This window comes from Aricia agestis, chromosome 1 (genome assembly GCF_905147365.1).
Source record: "Aricia agestis chromosome 1, ilAriAges1.1, whole genome shotgun sequence".
In the NCBI taxonomy this organism is placed as follows: domain Eukaryota; kingdom Metazoa; phylum Arthropoda; class Insecta; order Lepidoptera; family Lycaenidae; genus Aricia; species Aricia agestis.
In genome coordinates, this window is record NC_056406.1 from 21770124 (window position 1) to 21785486 (window position 15363).

A 15363-nucleotide genomic window follows, 5' to 3' on the forward strand; every position below is an offset into this window, starting at 1 on the left:
GTTATGACTTATGAGCATGTAATGACTCTGTTATTGGTACTTTTCAGTCTTTTAGATCGAGACTCGAGTTTGTCAAGCGATAATTAAAAAAATCTATACCTACCTTATTAGGTAGGTATAGATTTTTTTAATTATCGCTTAAAAAAATCTTAGTTGTAAATTATGTTTATAAACCTGTAGAGTATGTTTGCTTGAACGTGTTAATTTCAGGAACTACAGGTCCGATTTAAAAACTTATTTCAGTGTTAGATAACTCATTTATCGAGTAAGTAAAACGGGGGAAATATTAGAAATTACGAACTACTATACCAGAGTAGACCAAGTAAAGTTTTGTATTTTTTTCCCATAAGAGCATATGGGAAAATGCACGGTTTCCGTAAAATTCCTAATTTACGCGGGCGAAGCCGCGCGGGACATCTAGTGTACTAATATATTGTATTCTGTGGTGTAGACAAAACCGACAACATTCGGATTACCAGTCAACGCTGGCACCAACGAAATTTCACACCCAACTCTTCATTAGTCTAAAATAAATAAATAAATAAATAAAAATGTTTTATTTCTGAGTAGATTTTAAGAAAATACTTTCAGAATGTTAATATTAGCTACGGTGCCTACCACCGGTTCGGGAACTATCCCGGCGAGAAGAACCGGCGTAAGAAACTCGCACGGGGCCCATTTTTTTTACCAAAAAAAAAGTGAGATAAAAAAAATTAATCTTTTAAAATAAAATTTACAATGCTGTAACTTAAAATTATACAATGTCAACATACATACATAGTCAGTCATGTACAATAATGTAGAAGTAGCCTTGTAAGCAGCCATCCTACTCCCAAGATGTGCCATCGTTTATGAAATCATTGACCTTATATTAGGCTTTGGCACACAAACGCTCTTTGACTACTTTCTTAAATTTATTAATGGAAAGATTTTGAACGTTTTCTGGGATTTTATTAAAAAGGCGTATACATTAACCTTTAAAAGATTTACTGACTTTACTAAGTCTGATCACTGGCAAATCTAGCTTGTACTTATTTCTGGTGTTTCTACAATGAATGTCACCTTTAGCTTTAAATTTATATATATTTTTTCTAACATGTATTACATTATCCAAAATGTATTGAGAAGCTACTGTCAGAATACCAATTTCTTTAAACTTTTCTCTCAAAGATTCAAATGTAGACATTTTGTAAATCGAACGTATAGCTCGCTTCTGCAGCACAAATATAGTATTAATATCGGCAGCGTTTCCCCATAAAAGGATACCATATGACATTCTACTGTGAAACTAGCTAAAGTATACTAATCGCGCTGTGTCTTCGTCAGAAATTTCCCTAATCTTTCTGACTGCATATGCTGCAGAACTGAGTCTATCTGCGAGTTTAGCAATATGAGGACCCCACTGTAATTTACTATCTAGTGTGATACCTAAAAAGACAGTAGTGTCCACCAAATTCATTTTCTCGTCATTCAATAGTACATTGGTTTGAACTTGCCGTACATTGGGCAAAGTAAACTTTAAACATTTAGTTTTCGTAAAATTCAAAAGTAAATTATAAACATTAAACCAATGTACTATTTTTGAAAGAGTACTGTTTACCTCGTCGTAATTAGACTGTTGTCTCTTCACTTTAAAAATAAGTGAAGTGTCATCAGCAAAAAGTACTATTTCATTATCATTATCCTTAACTAGATAAGGTAGGTCATTTATGTAGACGAGAAAAAAAAATGGGCCTAAAATAGATCCCTGTGGGACACCTAATTCTATTTTGGTTCCATTGGATCTCTTATTATTGATTTCAACCCTTTCAGTCCTATTTTTGAGATAAGATGTCAAAAGGTTGAGTGCTGAGTCCGTTATGCCATAGTGGTGTAATTTCCTAATCAATGTAGCATGCTCGACACAGTCGAAGGCCTTAGAGAGGTCACAGAAGACACCTAAGGCATCCTGCGATCCCTCCAAAGCTTCAAATATAGTCTGAGTCTGAGACCCAACTCATCATTTATCAACAAATAGGCCTAATGCCCTGACCCAATGTGTACAGCCTGCGTTAGCGACTCTTCGCACTGCGAATTTAAAACCGCGCGGATTTTATTCGCGCGAATTTATTCATATTTTACGGCGAAATTTTTATTGCAAGTGCGGATACTCTGCCGCGGCCGCATATGCGTAGTGCTTCGCGCTAAAACCGATGTTATTGGACGATCTGCGTGTATCGTCCAATAGTATCGTCTCATAGCACGAATCTTCGGACGATATACGCAGGCGCGGCCGGGCCGTCATAAGACTGATTCGATGTGTTACAGTCTCAGAATAGAGAACAAATATTTTGTTCGTATTCTAAGGTCGCACTGTCTACAGAAATGCAAAAGAAGAAATCATTCGCAGTGCGGACAGTCCAACAGGCGGTCCATATACGATCAATTTTATTGCCCAATATTACGAATTGTACAATATTATTGACGGTTTGGGGTATATTAGGCTCCTAGACGACAAATTATCGTAAAACAATTAAGTATTTCAATATCGTTGAACAATTTATTTCAACGATATTGCAATAATTATTTTACGAAATTCATTTGCCAATATTAGTGGGCCCCTACTTCATAGATAACCAATTTTATTGTACAATATAATTGAACAACAGTTTTGACTTTTGAACAATAAGATCGAAAGACGTGCAAATACGTGATAATGTACAGTAAAATTGATCGTCTAGGGGCCCGCGTAATATTGATTATTGGCACGCCTTTCAATCATATTATAAATAAACTGTACAAAATTGATCAATGTTATTTTAGGATTAGGGGAGCTGCCGAGTGCGGAGTGTCAATATTTTCTAGCATGCGAGAATATGTCGGAATTTCGCACAATTTTGGCACAGTGGCAATTGACTTCAGGCATAAAATATAGAATTTTATGCCTGAAGTCAATTGCCACTGTGCCAAAATTGTGCGAAATTCCGTTTTTCCATGAAAATGCGAATTGTGCTCAGAACAGATATCCACTTTAATATACGAAATCCATGGCTGTACTAAAAAATGTAATAACTATTATGAAATAACGTCTACAGATCGACAAGGCTTTATAATGAACGTAGCAAAAAAAGGAACTAACGCCGCCACCATACAAAAACGTCTTTTTTGACAGTTCTCCTTTACGCGCAGCGGCCCCGCTCACGTTCATAAAAATCCTTGTCGATATGTACAAGGTACTGGCTACTATCAAAACGTTATGGAATAGTTTGGCTTACAGACTACTTACAGATCATTTCAATAAGATGTTAAAATTAATTTACTTTTCGTTTTATTATATCACGATCTGCGATCATCATCATTTCACTAGCTGTAGTAACTAGTAGGCACCACCAGTAACCCTGAAGAAGTGAAATTTAAAATCCTTACTAATCCATCCATCCAATCACACGTCTTATAAATCGTCATGTGTCTGCCTGTCTGTTACCTTTTCACGCCCAAACCGCTGATCCGATTTTTCGAAAAGAAGGAGAGGCATATCGTACCCACTAATGTAGCATACTGCACAATGTAGACATTATAATATATGCCAAATGAAAGGGCTTGAAAAGTTAAACATTTTTTGTACAACGAAAAGTCTCTAAACCATGGGAGGAAAAAGTTAACGAGGGTGGAAGGTAAGAAAAAAATCACAAAAACACGTGCCGTCAACTGACTGTCGACGATATGTCATATGTGCCGTTCGTCGGTGAGCGTGGCGTACAGGACGCGCGAACGCGTCGGCGGCAGTCGACGGCAGCCGTCGACAGTTTATCACGCTTACAGTTGTGACGTACCGCCACTGACCTCCATTATGTAACAAGTACGCTGGACCTATGATACCCACTTTTTTTGTGCCTTTTTGAAGCGGAATCAGTAAACTAAATTTGACGTAACCATTGGTAACCATGTACTTACTTGTGGTACTTATGTTTATATTTCTCTATGGCTTACGGCCATTCCCAATATTTGATCTATCTCTGGTTTTGCCCTACTAGAGATAGGAATAGCTCAAATTAGACATTAGAGACATATATTTTATGTCAATTCAATGTTAGCTGAGCGTTTCCCAAAAAAATTGTACCATTTTTTAGAAAATATGATAAACACGTACAAAATAAAAATGTTTAAATATTACCGATTTTTTTATTTTAAGATATGGGTAACACATGGGTAAATGTCTACAAAATTTGGAATAGGGGTTGTTTCAAATATAAAATGTTAATAAATAGCAAAATCTATTAAAACAAACCCGATGTGCAGAAAATTTCCCTTTTTTGTTACCTTTACTAAATTACGTAAATTCAATGTTGAATTGTGTTATTAGAAATTTTATTTGATTAAATGGGATAATAAAACAAAATTTAATTTGTTTTTAAAATATCTGTCTATTTTTAAAAGTAAAATATGCGCCCGCTTTTATGGGACAGTAACCAAAATATAATTCTGGTAACAAAATAGCATTTCATAAACCTAGTCTACACAACTACTACTACAACAGTAGTACAAATAAAAAAATCTGTTATATTTAAGACTAGCTTTTGCCCGCGGCTTCGCTCGCGTGGAATTCGAAAATCGTGTACAATACGAATATTCTTGCACATCTCCTTTAGAAACATGATGTTTTTCCAAGACCAAAAGTAGCCTATGTTACTCTCCATCCTTTCAACTAAGTCGATGCCAAAAATAAAGTCAATTGGTTGCTTCGTTAGGCTGCGAAGAAAGGTCAAACAAACAAACAAATACACTTTCGCATATATAATATTAGTATGGATAGCTGTTTCCCGCGACTTCGTAGGCGTTAGCATTGTATAATAACGGAAATGGATAATTCTCTCCTTTTTATGGTCCCTTACTCAAATAGTAAAAAACGGAACCCGATTACAAAGATATAATATCAGCCTGTCCGTCTGTCCATATCCAGGCAAAGCCTCCCTCATATTATCAAATGACACTCGAAATCTGTATGTTTCACTATTAATTAATAACTTAGTTTGTTCCTAAGGAATAAGAATTAAAACTCAACACTAACGACGCAACCAGGAGGGGGGGGGGGGGGTTTGCGGGGGGGGCGGCGCAGCCCCCCCAAGTACCAGCCGGGGGCAAAGCCTCCCGCATGTTAATCAAACGACGCTAAATCTGTATGTTTAGTTTTGGTTAGATTAATTTAACTTTTAATAAATAACTTTGTTTGATCCTAAAGGAGAATTAAAACTCAACACTAACGACGCAACACCATTTTGCTTAGCAACATTACCAGGATGCTGCGCTGCGCCACCCCAAGTAAGGGCAGGGGCAAAGCCTCCCGCATAATTATCAAACGACACGCAAAATCTGCATGTTTAGTTTTGGTTAGATTTATTTCACTTTTAATAAATAACTTACTTTGATTCCATAGAAGGAGAAGTAAAACTCAACACTAACAACGCAACACCATTTTGCTTAGCAACATTACCAGGAGGGGGGGGGGGGGGGGGGGGGGTTTAGGATAGCTGCGCCCCCCCCAAGTAGGGGGGGGAAGGCAAAGTCTCCCGCATATTAATCCAATGACACTTGAAAACTGTATCTTTAGTTTAGGTTAGAATAATTTCACTTTTAATAAATCACTTAGTTTGATCCTAAACAAAGTGAATTAAAACTCAACACTAACGACGCAACAAAATTGTCTTTAGCAACATTACCAGGAGGGGGGGGGGGGATTGGGGCAGCGCAGATGTTAGGTTTGAATAAGGCATATATATCTGTAAAAACCGTATTCAAATCGGATCTGTACTTTTCGTGTTAAAGAAAAAAGTTTTATACAAAATCTTGCCCCCTCTTTTGTCCCCTTAGAGGGGTGAGGGGAAAAATTTTATACACCAGATATGAAGTTGGAAGAAGACAAATATATCTGCGAAAACCAAATTCAAATCGGATCAGTAGTTTTCATGTTAAAAAAAAGTTTGATACAATATCTGACCCCCTCTTTGGTCCCCTTAGAGGGGTGTGGGGGGGAAAAAATTTATACACCAGTTTATGAAGTTGGAAGAAGACAAACATATCTGCGAAAACCGTATTCAAATCGGATCAGTAGTTTTCATGTTAAAAAAAAAAGTTTGATACAATATCTGACCCCGTCTTCGGCCCCCTTAAAGGGGTGGGGGAAAATTTTATACACCAGATGTTAAATTGGAAAATACATTTAATAATATGAAGTTAGTCCATTGAAGAATAAAGTTTGATACAAAATTTGACCCCCTCTTTGGTCCCCTTAGAGGGGTGTGGGGGGAAAAAATTTATACACCAGATGTTAATTAAGTTGGAAGATAAATATATCTGCGAAAACCGTATTCAAATCGGATCAGTAGTTTTCGTGTTAAAGAAAAAAGTTTGGTACAAAATCTTACCCCCCTCTTTTGACCCTTTGGAGAGGTGGGGGGAAAAATTTTTGTACACTAGATGTTAAGTTGTAAGAAGACAAATATATCTGCGAAAACCGCATTCAAATCGGATCAGCAGTTTTCGTGTGATGCTGGAACAAACATACAGACTAATAGAGTAATAGAGAACCTTCTGTTCGCGCACGTGGAACGTAAAAGAAATATCCAAACGAAAATAAGATGGATATCGAGCTTAACAATTTTGCCACTATACTGAAACATATTTATACCAAAATAGACTCCAAAATTTTAAAAAATATGGTCACAAAAGGAATTTCAAAGAGGAACTTTTTCCGCGATACAATAAAAACATTATTTATTAAATAAATTTGGTTTAATACGACCAAATATTCTTTTTAAATGATTAACGGTCTTGCAGCCCTAAGTTGTTTCAAAAATTTCCGCAAGGCCTTCCAAATACAATCAATTGTTTGGGAAGGTATGAAATTGGGACACTTCACTTTTCATACGACTAGATTAGACCGATTTTCAAAATATTTTTATAGTTAATAATTTTTTAATATAATTCTAATTTGTAAATGTTTTTTACTGAATTTATTTATCTTATTACGTATACAATTTAATAGAAACGGGTAATGGTTTATTTTATTTACAGAAAAACATATTTTAAAATGTGGGACAAAGATTTAGATAGAATTTCACTTTTTTTGAGAAATGCTCAGCTGCGAATTGCGATCGGTTGTATGTCAAACCAGAGATATATTGAATATTGGGAACGGCCGTTAATCGTTTGAATTGTTTTCGTGTTTTTTTTTTGAGGAGGGGAGGGTGCTATTTTTGTAGTCACTAGAGCGTCATGGAGACCTATCACCTAGTAGGTTTTGTACATTAGGTAAAGCTGATAAAAAATAATAAGAGCGTTTTTTTATTTTGGTGGGTTCAGAAAATGCAGCCATTTTAAAGTTTTGAAAAAGAAAATATATTCAGAAAATTGCTTATTTAGGTAAATTATAAATATGTATATTTTAGACAACAAGGACTAAATCATTTAGTTTAGAGCAAAATAAAATATCTGCGAAGCTTAGTTAAGAAAATATGAAGCTTTATTTTTTTATATTTTAAAATGTCCCTACAGGCTTACCTAACTTTTGAATCGTCAGTGCTTTATATTGAAGCTTTTTTGGGGTAAACTAAACATCCCCTATCTTAATCTGACAGATCCGACATTTCAATATTTAAAAAGAATTTTTTTTACCCATCACGTGAGAAATCTTGATTTCTAAAGAAATAGTACACTTACAAAATAACTTATATTAGCTGCGATATGGAGTTTTCCTTGCGTCGATTATTACGTTAACTTTTTTAACTCTGAAAGAAAAGTCTCAAATATGTACCAGGGTTTATTTAAGCTTTAACTGCATACACTCGAGGAGGAAATAGAGACTTCTTCCTAATCTCCTTCTGTGTCTTAATCTTAGCTTCATGTTTTGTGAGAGCTTTACGCATAGCACGTGTCTTCTTGGGTCTAAGGTCAAGAGGCTTGTACTTCTTGTTTTTGTAGTGATTCCTGAGATTCACTTTCATTTTCTGATGATACACAATGTATACTCGGGCTATGGCTTTTCGTACCACGCGGCTGAAATAAAAAAAATCACAATCATTTTAAGTAAAAAAATCTGTCTTTGTATGTTAATGTGTTTTATAAGGGTCACAGCTCACATATCAACTCGGAAAGGGATCGTCAACCAAACGTATGCACATAACCAAAGCGTATCAATCAGCAGCTCCTGAATGTCAACTCGGCTTGACGACACCGCGCTTACGGCTCGCCGTCCGCTGACCTCAGTGATCAGTTTGAAGCACGGGTGGACAAGGAAATGTAAGCTTGGGTACAGAGAAACGTAAGCGCGGGGACGACGAGCCGTAGGCGCGGGAACTGCAAGTTGACCACGCATCGCGTTGCGATTCGGAGCCTGTTACGATTCCGCTTAGTGTGTGTTGCAGTAGGGAGTTTCATACAAACAATATTATATTTTTTTTATGAAATAAGGGGGCAAATGAGCAAACGGGTCACCTGATGGAAAGCAACTTCCATCGCTCATGGGCACTCGCAGCATCAGAAGAGCTGCAGGTGCGTTGCCGGCCTTTTAAGAGGGAATAGGGTAATAGGGGAGGGTAGGGATGGGAAGGGAATACGGGAGGGTAGGGAAGGGAATAGGGTAGGGGATTGGGCCTCCGGTAAACTCACTCACTCGGCGAAACACAGCGCAAGCGCTGTTTCACGCCGGTTTTCTGTGAGAACGTGGTATTTCTCTGGTCGAGCCGGCCCATTCGTGTCGAAGCATGGCTCTCCCACGTATCAACCAATGGCTTGAGGCGACACGGTGACGATTCCTTTCCGTATTGATGTGCGCTGTGGCCTGTGATCCTAAACTATTTAGTATGTCAGGGCATTTTCAAAAAAACATGTACCCTTGCAAAAATATGTCTATATTTTTTAAGGTCATTTATTTACCTTTATTTGAATGTCATATACAAGGAAAAATATTGAACTAATGGAATAAGCTAAGAAGAACGCCGAAAACGTTAAATTATTCTGATATTATTGAAACAAAATCGAATTTTCGACGAAACAGATTCCGTTGTGTGACTAAATCCATACTAATATTCATACTATTATTATTATATAGTGCGAAATTGTATCTGTCTGTCTGTTACCTCTTCACGCCCAAACCGCTGAAACGATTTGGCTGAAATTTGGTATGGAGTTACTTTGAGTCCCGGGAAAGGACATAGGATATGTCCTAGAAAAATGCACGGTTCCCGCGCGATAAACGAGTTTCGGCACAACGGAGTTGCGGGCGCGGGCGTCATCTAGTGTAAAATATAATTTAATATAAAAAATACAGCAATAAATGGATTTCTTCATTTATTTAATCTAGTGAAATGCGTATTTAAATGTTTATTCAAAAAAATATAGATAATTCCAAGGATCAACAAGAGCAATTATTTTTAAAAAAAATATTTATTTTAAAATGTGAACTAAGCCTTATGCTTTCCGCCTGTTGTGACTTCTCCGTTCCATTATATGTGACTATAAGAAAAGTCACAAATCGGAAGTCATATAATGCTACTTTCTTTTACCTTTAAAGTGTTTGTAAATAACCGATAATAGTTATCACAATTTCATTTTTTATAGTAAATAGGTACTAAGTTAATTTTGCAACGTATCAACAGTAATAACAGTTGAGAAATTATAATAATGCTTACAAAATATGGTCACTTATCTGAACAAAGAAACCATTCCTGAAGAACCGTCCAACCTGCGTCCGCGTCTTGTAGCAGATTTTAACTACTAAATTCAAATTGGAGTTTCTCAATGTATAATGAAATATAGTGCTATCATTTACTGCCAAAAATATTTTTTTAATATGTTTGTAAAACTAAAAAAACGGACACTAAACTGAACATTCCAGTCAGACTGTTTTTTCATGATTATAATTTTAATTAATTTGTAGTTAAACTATGTTAGATTTTTCAATAACAACAAATTCAATTGATACATTGAATATTTAGGAATATAAAATATGTTTATTAAGCAACTTACTTTAAGAAAAAAAATAGTTATTAAAGATTTTGTTACCACTTCTGGGAAGGGTACAGGTGAATTTAATAGTTTTCGGTACTTAAAAACCCTTATAAATCTCATACTAAATAAAATTTTATACAAACGTATTTTATTTATTTTAATAAAAGAAAACTTGTATAACTCCTATATTAAAATTACAAAATTTTAGATGTAATTTTTTACAAATAATCTGTAGCAAAGTCAAGGGACAAGGTAAAAACCAGGGGTACACATTTTTTTGAAAATGCCCATCAATTAAAATTAAAATATTATGTTTGCTCCATAATTATATTGAGTTTTAAAATTAACCAGTCCAAGGCTCCTAAGCATTTGAAGCATTTTTTATTTTACTTAAAGAATTATAGAGATAATAATTTATCCACAATGGATGTCATTTTAGCCCAGCCTTTCTTAAAGTGGGCAACAACGCCCCCTCTTATGGGTGCTGAAGGTCTAGGTGTGGGACTTGGAGGTTGATTTATTTCATCTGGATGCTTTTTCAACTGAATTACATGATACACACTCAGGACACATGCTTGTATAATCTCAGTGATTTTAAAATGAGTTCGGAACAACATGAATATAATATTATTTATAAAGGGCTTATTCTACCTCTCTAAAAAGAAGACTAATTAGAAGCTTATGATTAGAGATGTCCTATCATGACTTTGGCCGACTAGCCATTAGTTGGCTGCAAAGAAGCGGCTAGTCTTTTTACTGCTGATTCGCGGGTAAGTCACACACGCCGCCTGCGAAGGTGTGTTATGTTTACTTTGCGTAAGTAACTTTTTTTGTTATTATTTTTATGATACAGTTGATGGTTTTCAGGAAATATTTCATGTACTGTATGCTTGATTTAATAATACATACTTAATGTTAATAAAAATATATTTAAAAATTATTTCTTTACTAGCAAGTTATTTCAGAAACACTTCATTTAATTTTAAAATGTGTAAGGCTGATTGAGTGTGATATGAACACATTATAAATAATTAAGGCTTTTCTTTAATACAAACGACAACAAAAGCAGACTATATGCTTTACCAACTAGTTGGCACATCTCTACTTATCATTGAACCAATCAGAAGCCACACTTCTTCCTATTTAGTACACTAATTAGGCTCCTAACTTCTAAATGCTATTACACTTGAGTCCTTGACAAAATTTTGTTACTGAATCAATTTAGACCGTCTAATACTAAAGTTAGGTGGAATAAGCCCTTTAACTAGCAAAAGGCATAGCATACATACATTTTTGATAGTTTTGAAGCAACTCCTCCTGTTACTTTAGCTACCCTCAGATTGGTAAGCTCCTTTTTCAAGTCTTCCAGCTGTTTAAACAGCTCCTTTTTGTCTTTCGTCCGTAATTCCGAACACTTAACCTTACCCTGCAAATATAACAACATTACGGGAATGATTATCAAGTCACAATTTTATAAAAGATTAAATACGGATAAAAAAGTCATGGTACACCTAATATCAAATGTAATTTAAAATATTGAGTCACGCAGTACACATTTGTTTTTGGATAGGTTCAGGATATATATAAAGTTTGTGAAAAGCTAACCTACAATAATAATTACAGTAGGTAACGTTAAAGTCATAATAGTATTATAAACATTTGATAAAATCCATTCGCATTAATGCCTTAAATTGTATTACCAATTTAAATTCAGAGAAAAGAATTTATAAAACATATTCCAAGTAGTGGTTAAAATATAGCCCCTACTGAAACTATCATCACCCATAAAATCAAATACAGTTTCAGTATCACAAGAAATAACTAGACACTATTGATGGTTACACACATTAAATTCACTCTTTTTACACTAAATTAGTATACGTTAAAAGATTCTTGATATATATTTCGATTTTATTTTACAATAAACCCGTACCATTTTTGATAAACCGCCTAGCAGCACGTCTTTGACAGGTTGAAAAGACAAAAAATGGGAATTGACAGTGACAGATCGCCATCAGCATTCAGCAGTGCTGCCAACCACAGCTTCACAGTAGTGTCCGACCGAAGGTCTATTTTTGGCCGAAGCCGAAGCCGATTAATCGGCAATCGCCACAACCTTCGGCCGAAGCCGAAGCCGAAGGTTTATAATCTTAATCTCGTCTTTCAGTAATTAATTTTGTTCAAAGTTATCTACCAGCATAGCTGGGCACCGTTAATCAAATAGTTAACTTCGTTAATCGTTAATCGGTTAAAGAAAAAGTTAGCTTCGTTAAACGTTAAAGCGTTGCATTTCGGACGAATTAACGCAAGTTAACGTTAATCGTTAATCCGTTAATATGTGTAATAGGTATGGCCTTGTTATGACTTATTGGCGTTAGTGTACCTACGTACAAAACCTATTGGCTTAGGTTCTGGACGTTGACAGGTTAGTGACAAAACAAAATACTTTTATAATTATTGTATTCTACCTAACTAATTTAGTTGCTGCGCTCTTCTTAGTCAACATGCAAATGAATGCTTTATAATAACAATAAACAAATAACTCTTCACTCTAAAGGCACCGGCGCTGAGTAATGAAATGATAAAACGAAACAAATCTCTTCTCACTCGCACGCGCCTGTAAATGTATCTAGTATTGTTTCTGTTTCACTCACTGTTACCGTGCCGTGGCACCGCGCCGCGCTGCTCGCCCGCCCGGCACTTGTCGTTTCATACTAACTGTCTGAACCTATTTTCGCGCCGCGCTGCAGTGCCGTGCGGTAAATAGTAGGCATTGGATTAACGATTAACGGACTTCTGCATATTAACGGAAGTTAATGAGTCCGTTAATATTTTGAAAGTTAACTTAAAAGTTATTCCGTTAACCAAAATGTTAGCTTCGTTAATTAACGATTAACGGATTAACGAGTTAATGTCCAGCTATGTCTACCAGCTACAATGAATATTAAAATTATTTCAAAACTTCAATATTGAAGGTTTACCTGTATATTGAGTGTTTCATATAGAAGTTGATTTAGAGATAGTAATAAAAGCTTGTGATTTTGTGATGTTTTTTTAATTATTTGTGGTTATGGTTATGGAATGACTCAAGGGAGGGTATTGAGTGCGTGAGCGGATACCTAAGCGATTTCTACTGGAACTTATTCAGAATGCTTAGGGACAAAACATACTAAAAGTCCTGACGTCTAGGAGGTGCGCCGGAGGGAAGGGAGGGTGACAAAAGTCTAAATTTTTAGTTTTTGGCTAATATCTTAAAAACAATGCGTTGTAGCAATAAAGTTCTATAACGAAATAAAAGCTTATTCAATTCTCTATAACTATGATTCTATATAGTTTTTCCAAATTCTCATCCGTATTTTTAACTACACGCTCTGGAAGTTTCAGAATTGCTCTCAGGCATCTACATTAGCCGCTCAGCCGCTGCTACAATCCCTGGTGCAGTGACAAAATATATTATTGTTTTAATGAAGCCTCAGGCGCTGGTAAGTCGCATATTGTCCTTGGCGTTAAGAAATTACCTATATTTTTTCATCCCCACTCTTGAGGGGTCAGCTCATTCCCGAATGTTTTTATACATTTAACTAAGCATGCTATTAGTATATGTTCCATCTGATGGAAACTGGTTACCGTAATGCCTTGCGTCGTCTGCAACACCAGGGGTGCTACTGGTGCGTTGCCGCGTCAAGGGGTAAAATGAGTGGATTGCTTTGGCTGTGCTTACAGCCCTCTCACTTACTGAACGAAGCATAAAAGCGGTAAAGATACTATTCAATCAGAATTAGAAAGGAATATTTAAAAATAAAACACTTTTTATTTTCACTTTTCCTGAGCGTGTAGTAGGATGAGAATTCGGAAAAAGTGTATAGAATCAAAATTATAGGGAATTTAATATATATTTTATTTTTATTTTTGTAGATCATTTTTGCTTCAACGCAATTATATTTTAGTTATTAGCCAAAAACCAAAATTTTAGACTTTTATCAGCCTCCCCTCACTCCTTCTCACCTCCTAGACTTAAGAACTTTTAGTATGTTTTGTCCCTAAGCACCCTGAATAAGTTCCAGCAGAAATCTCTTAGGTTCCCGCTCACGCATTCTACAACTACTTTATTGACTGTACTATTACAAAAAAATTATAATTTCTTTATTATTTCACAAATAACAATAATTAAACCAATCAATCAGTCTTTGTTTTACTCGACTAGACTGAAACTAGACTAAAAATAAAATAAACAAACACTAATTTCTTAATAAAAAATTAAATCTTATATCTTTAAACGAGCAATTCTTGTATATATATAATTGGAATCTCGGAATCGGCTCCAATGATTTTCATGAAATTTAGTATATAGGGGGTTTCGGGGGCGATAAATCGATCTAACTAGGAATCATTTTTAGAAAATGTATTTTTATTCGTGTTTTATCGATAATCGATAAACTGAAAAATATGACTCTTCCTGACATTTATTGGCGAATAATAGTACTATTTTGTAAGCAACTATAGTTTGTGCGTTCTAAGATGATATGGGTGACAGTTTTCATGTTCCTTGCTACGGGTTTTTTTTTACAAGAAAACAAAAAAATCTAAATGTAATAAATTATATTCCATCTACAAAAAAAAATGTTTCCTATAATTGTAAATGAATAAAAATGAAAAGATGCTAAATGTTAACTTAATAATAAAAAATATAAATATTAACTGTGAAATAGGAGTATAAAATTATTGTTACGAAAACATTTGAAAAATGTCATATGCATGAAACGGAACTTATGTCAATAGAGATTGACTCTGTTGAATCGAAATCAAATCGATAAAAAGGGCGGCCATCTTAAATCGCCGGCATCACTGAAATGTCAGTACGAAATCGATAATTTCGATTGCAATTCCTTTACGAGGTGATTCGATATTTTTAAACTATCGATTAATTTTTGTTAGGTAACTTCCCTACTATTGTCAATTATAATGTGTCACGCATATCATCATAAAACGCACAAACTATAATTGCTTTAACGACACAACAACAGCTAAAGCTATTCCAGCAGACTGCGTTGTTAAGTAGCACGAAGTCAATGAATGTTTGCTATACCGAGCAAAGCTCGGTCATCCAGGTACTGATTTATTAAGAAGTTATTGTTTGTATACTGTATTTGACAGTGACTTCCAGCGCCCTCTACATACACGACCAGTCCGTCGCGTCGCTCTCTCACGTTTCACATGAGTTTCTAAAATACTAGAGTAGCAATGTCTTACAAAAGATTCTCAGAAATGCGTAACCACTTTTTTGTTCAAAAGACAATGTCAAGTCATATATTCGTTATGTCATTATGTATGTGAAATATGCCTGCAGGCATCTTCGAAGTGGCAACGCGTTGCTACCGT

At 35.3% G+C, this 15363-nt stretch overlaps 1 protein-coding gene across 1 annotated transcript; it reads right to left on the bottom strand.

Annotated features, from left to right (window-relative positions):
- Nucleotides 1-7782: 7782 nt before the first annotated feature.
- On the bottom strand, nt 7783-12007 carry LOC121733049 (60S ribosomal protein L35). The gene is made up of 3 exons (XM_042123148.1): nt 11918-12007; nt 11274-11410; nt 7783-8031 (listed from the first exon to the last, which is right to left on the bottom strand). The coding sequence occupies exons 1-3, from the start codon at nt 11918-11920 to the stop codon at nt 7800-7802; spliced, it is 372 nt and encodes a 123-aa protein (XP_041979082.1). The 5' UTR covers nt 11921-12007; the 3' UTR covers nt 7783-7799.
- Nucleotides 12008-15363: the final 3356 nt, after the last annotated feature.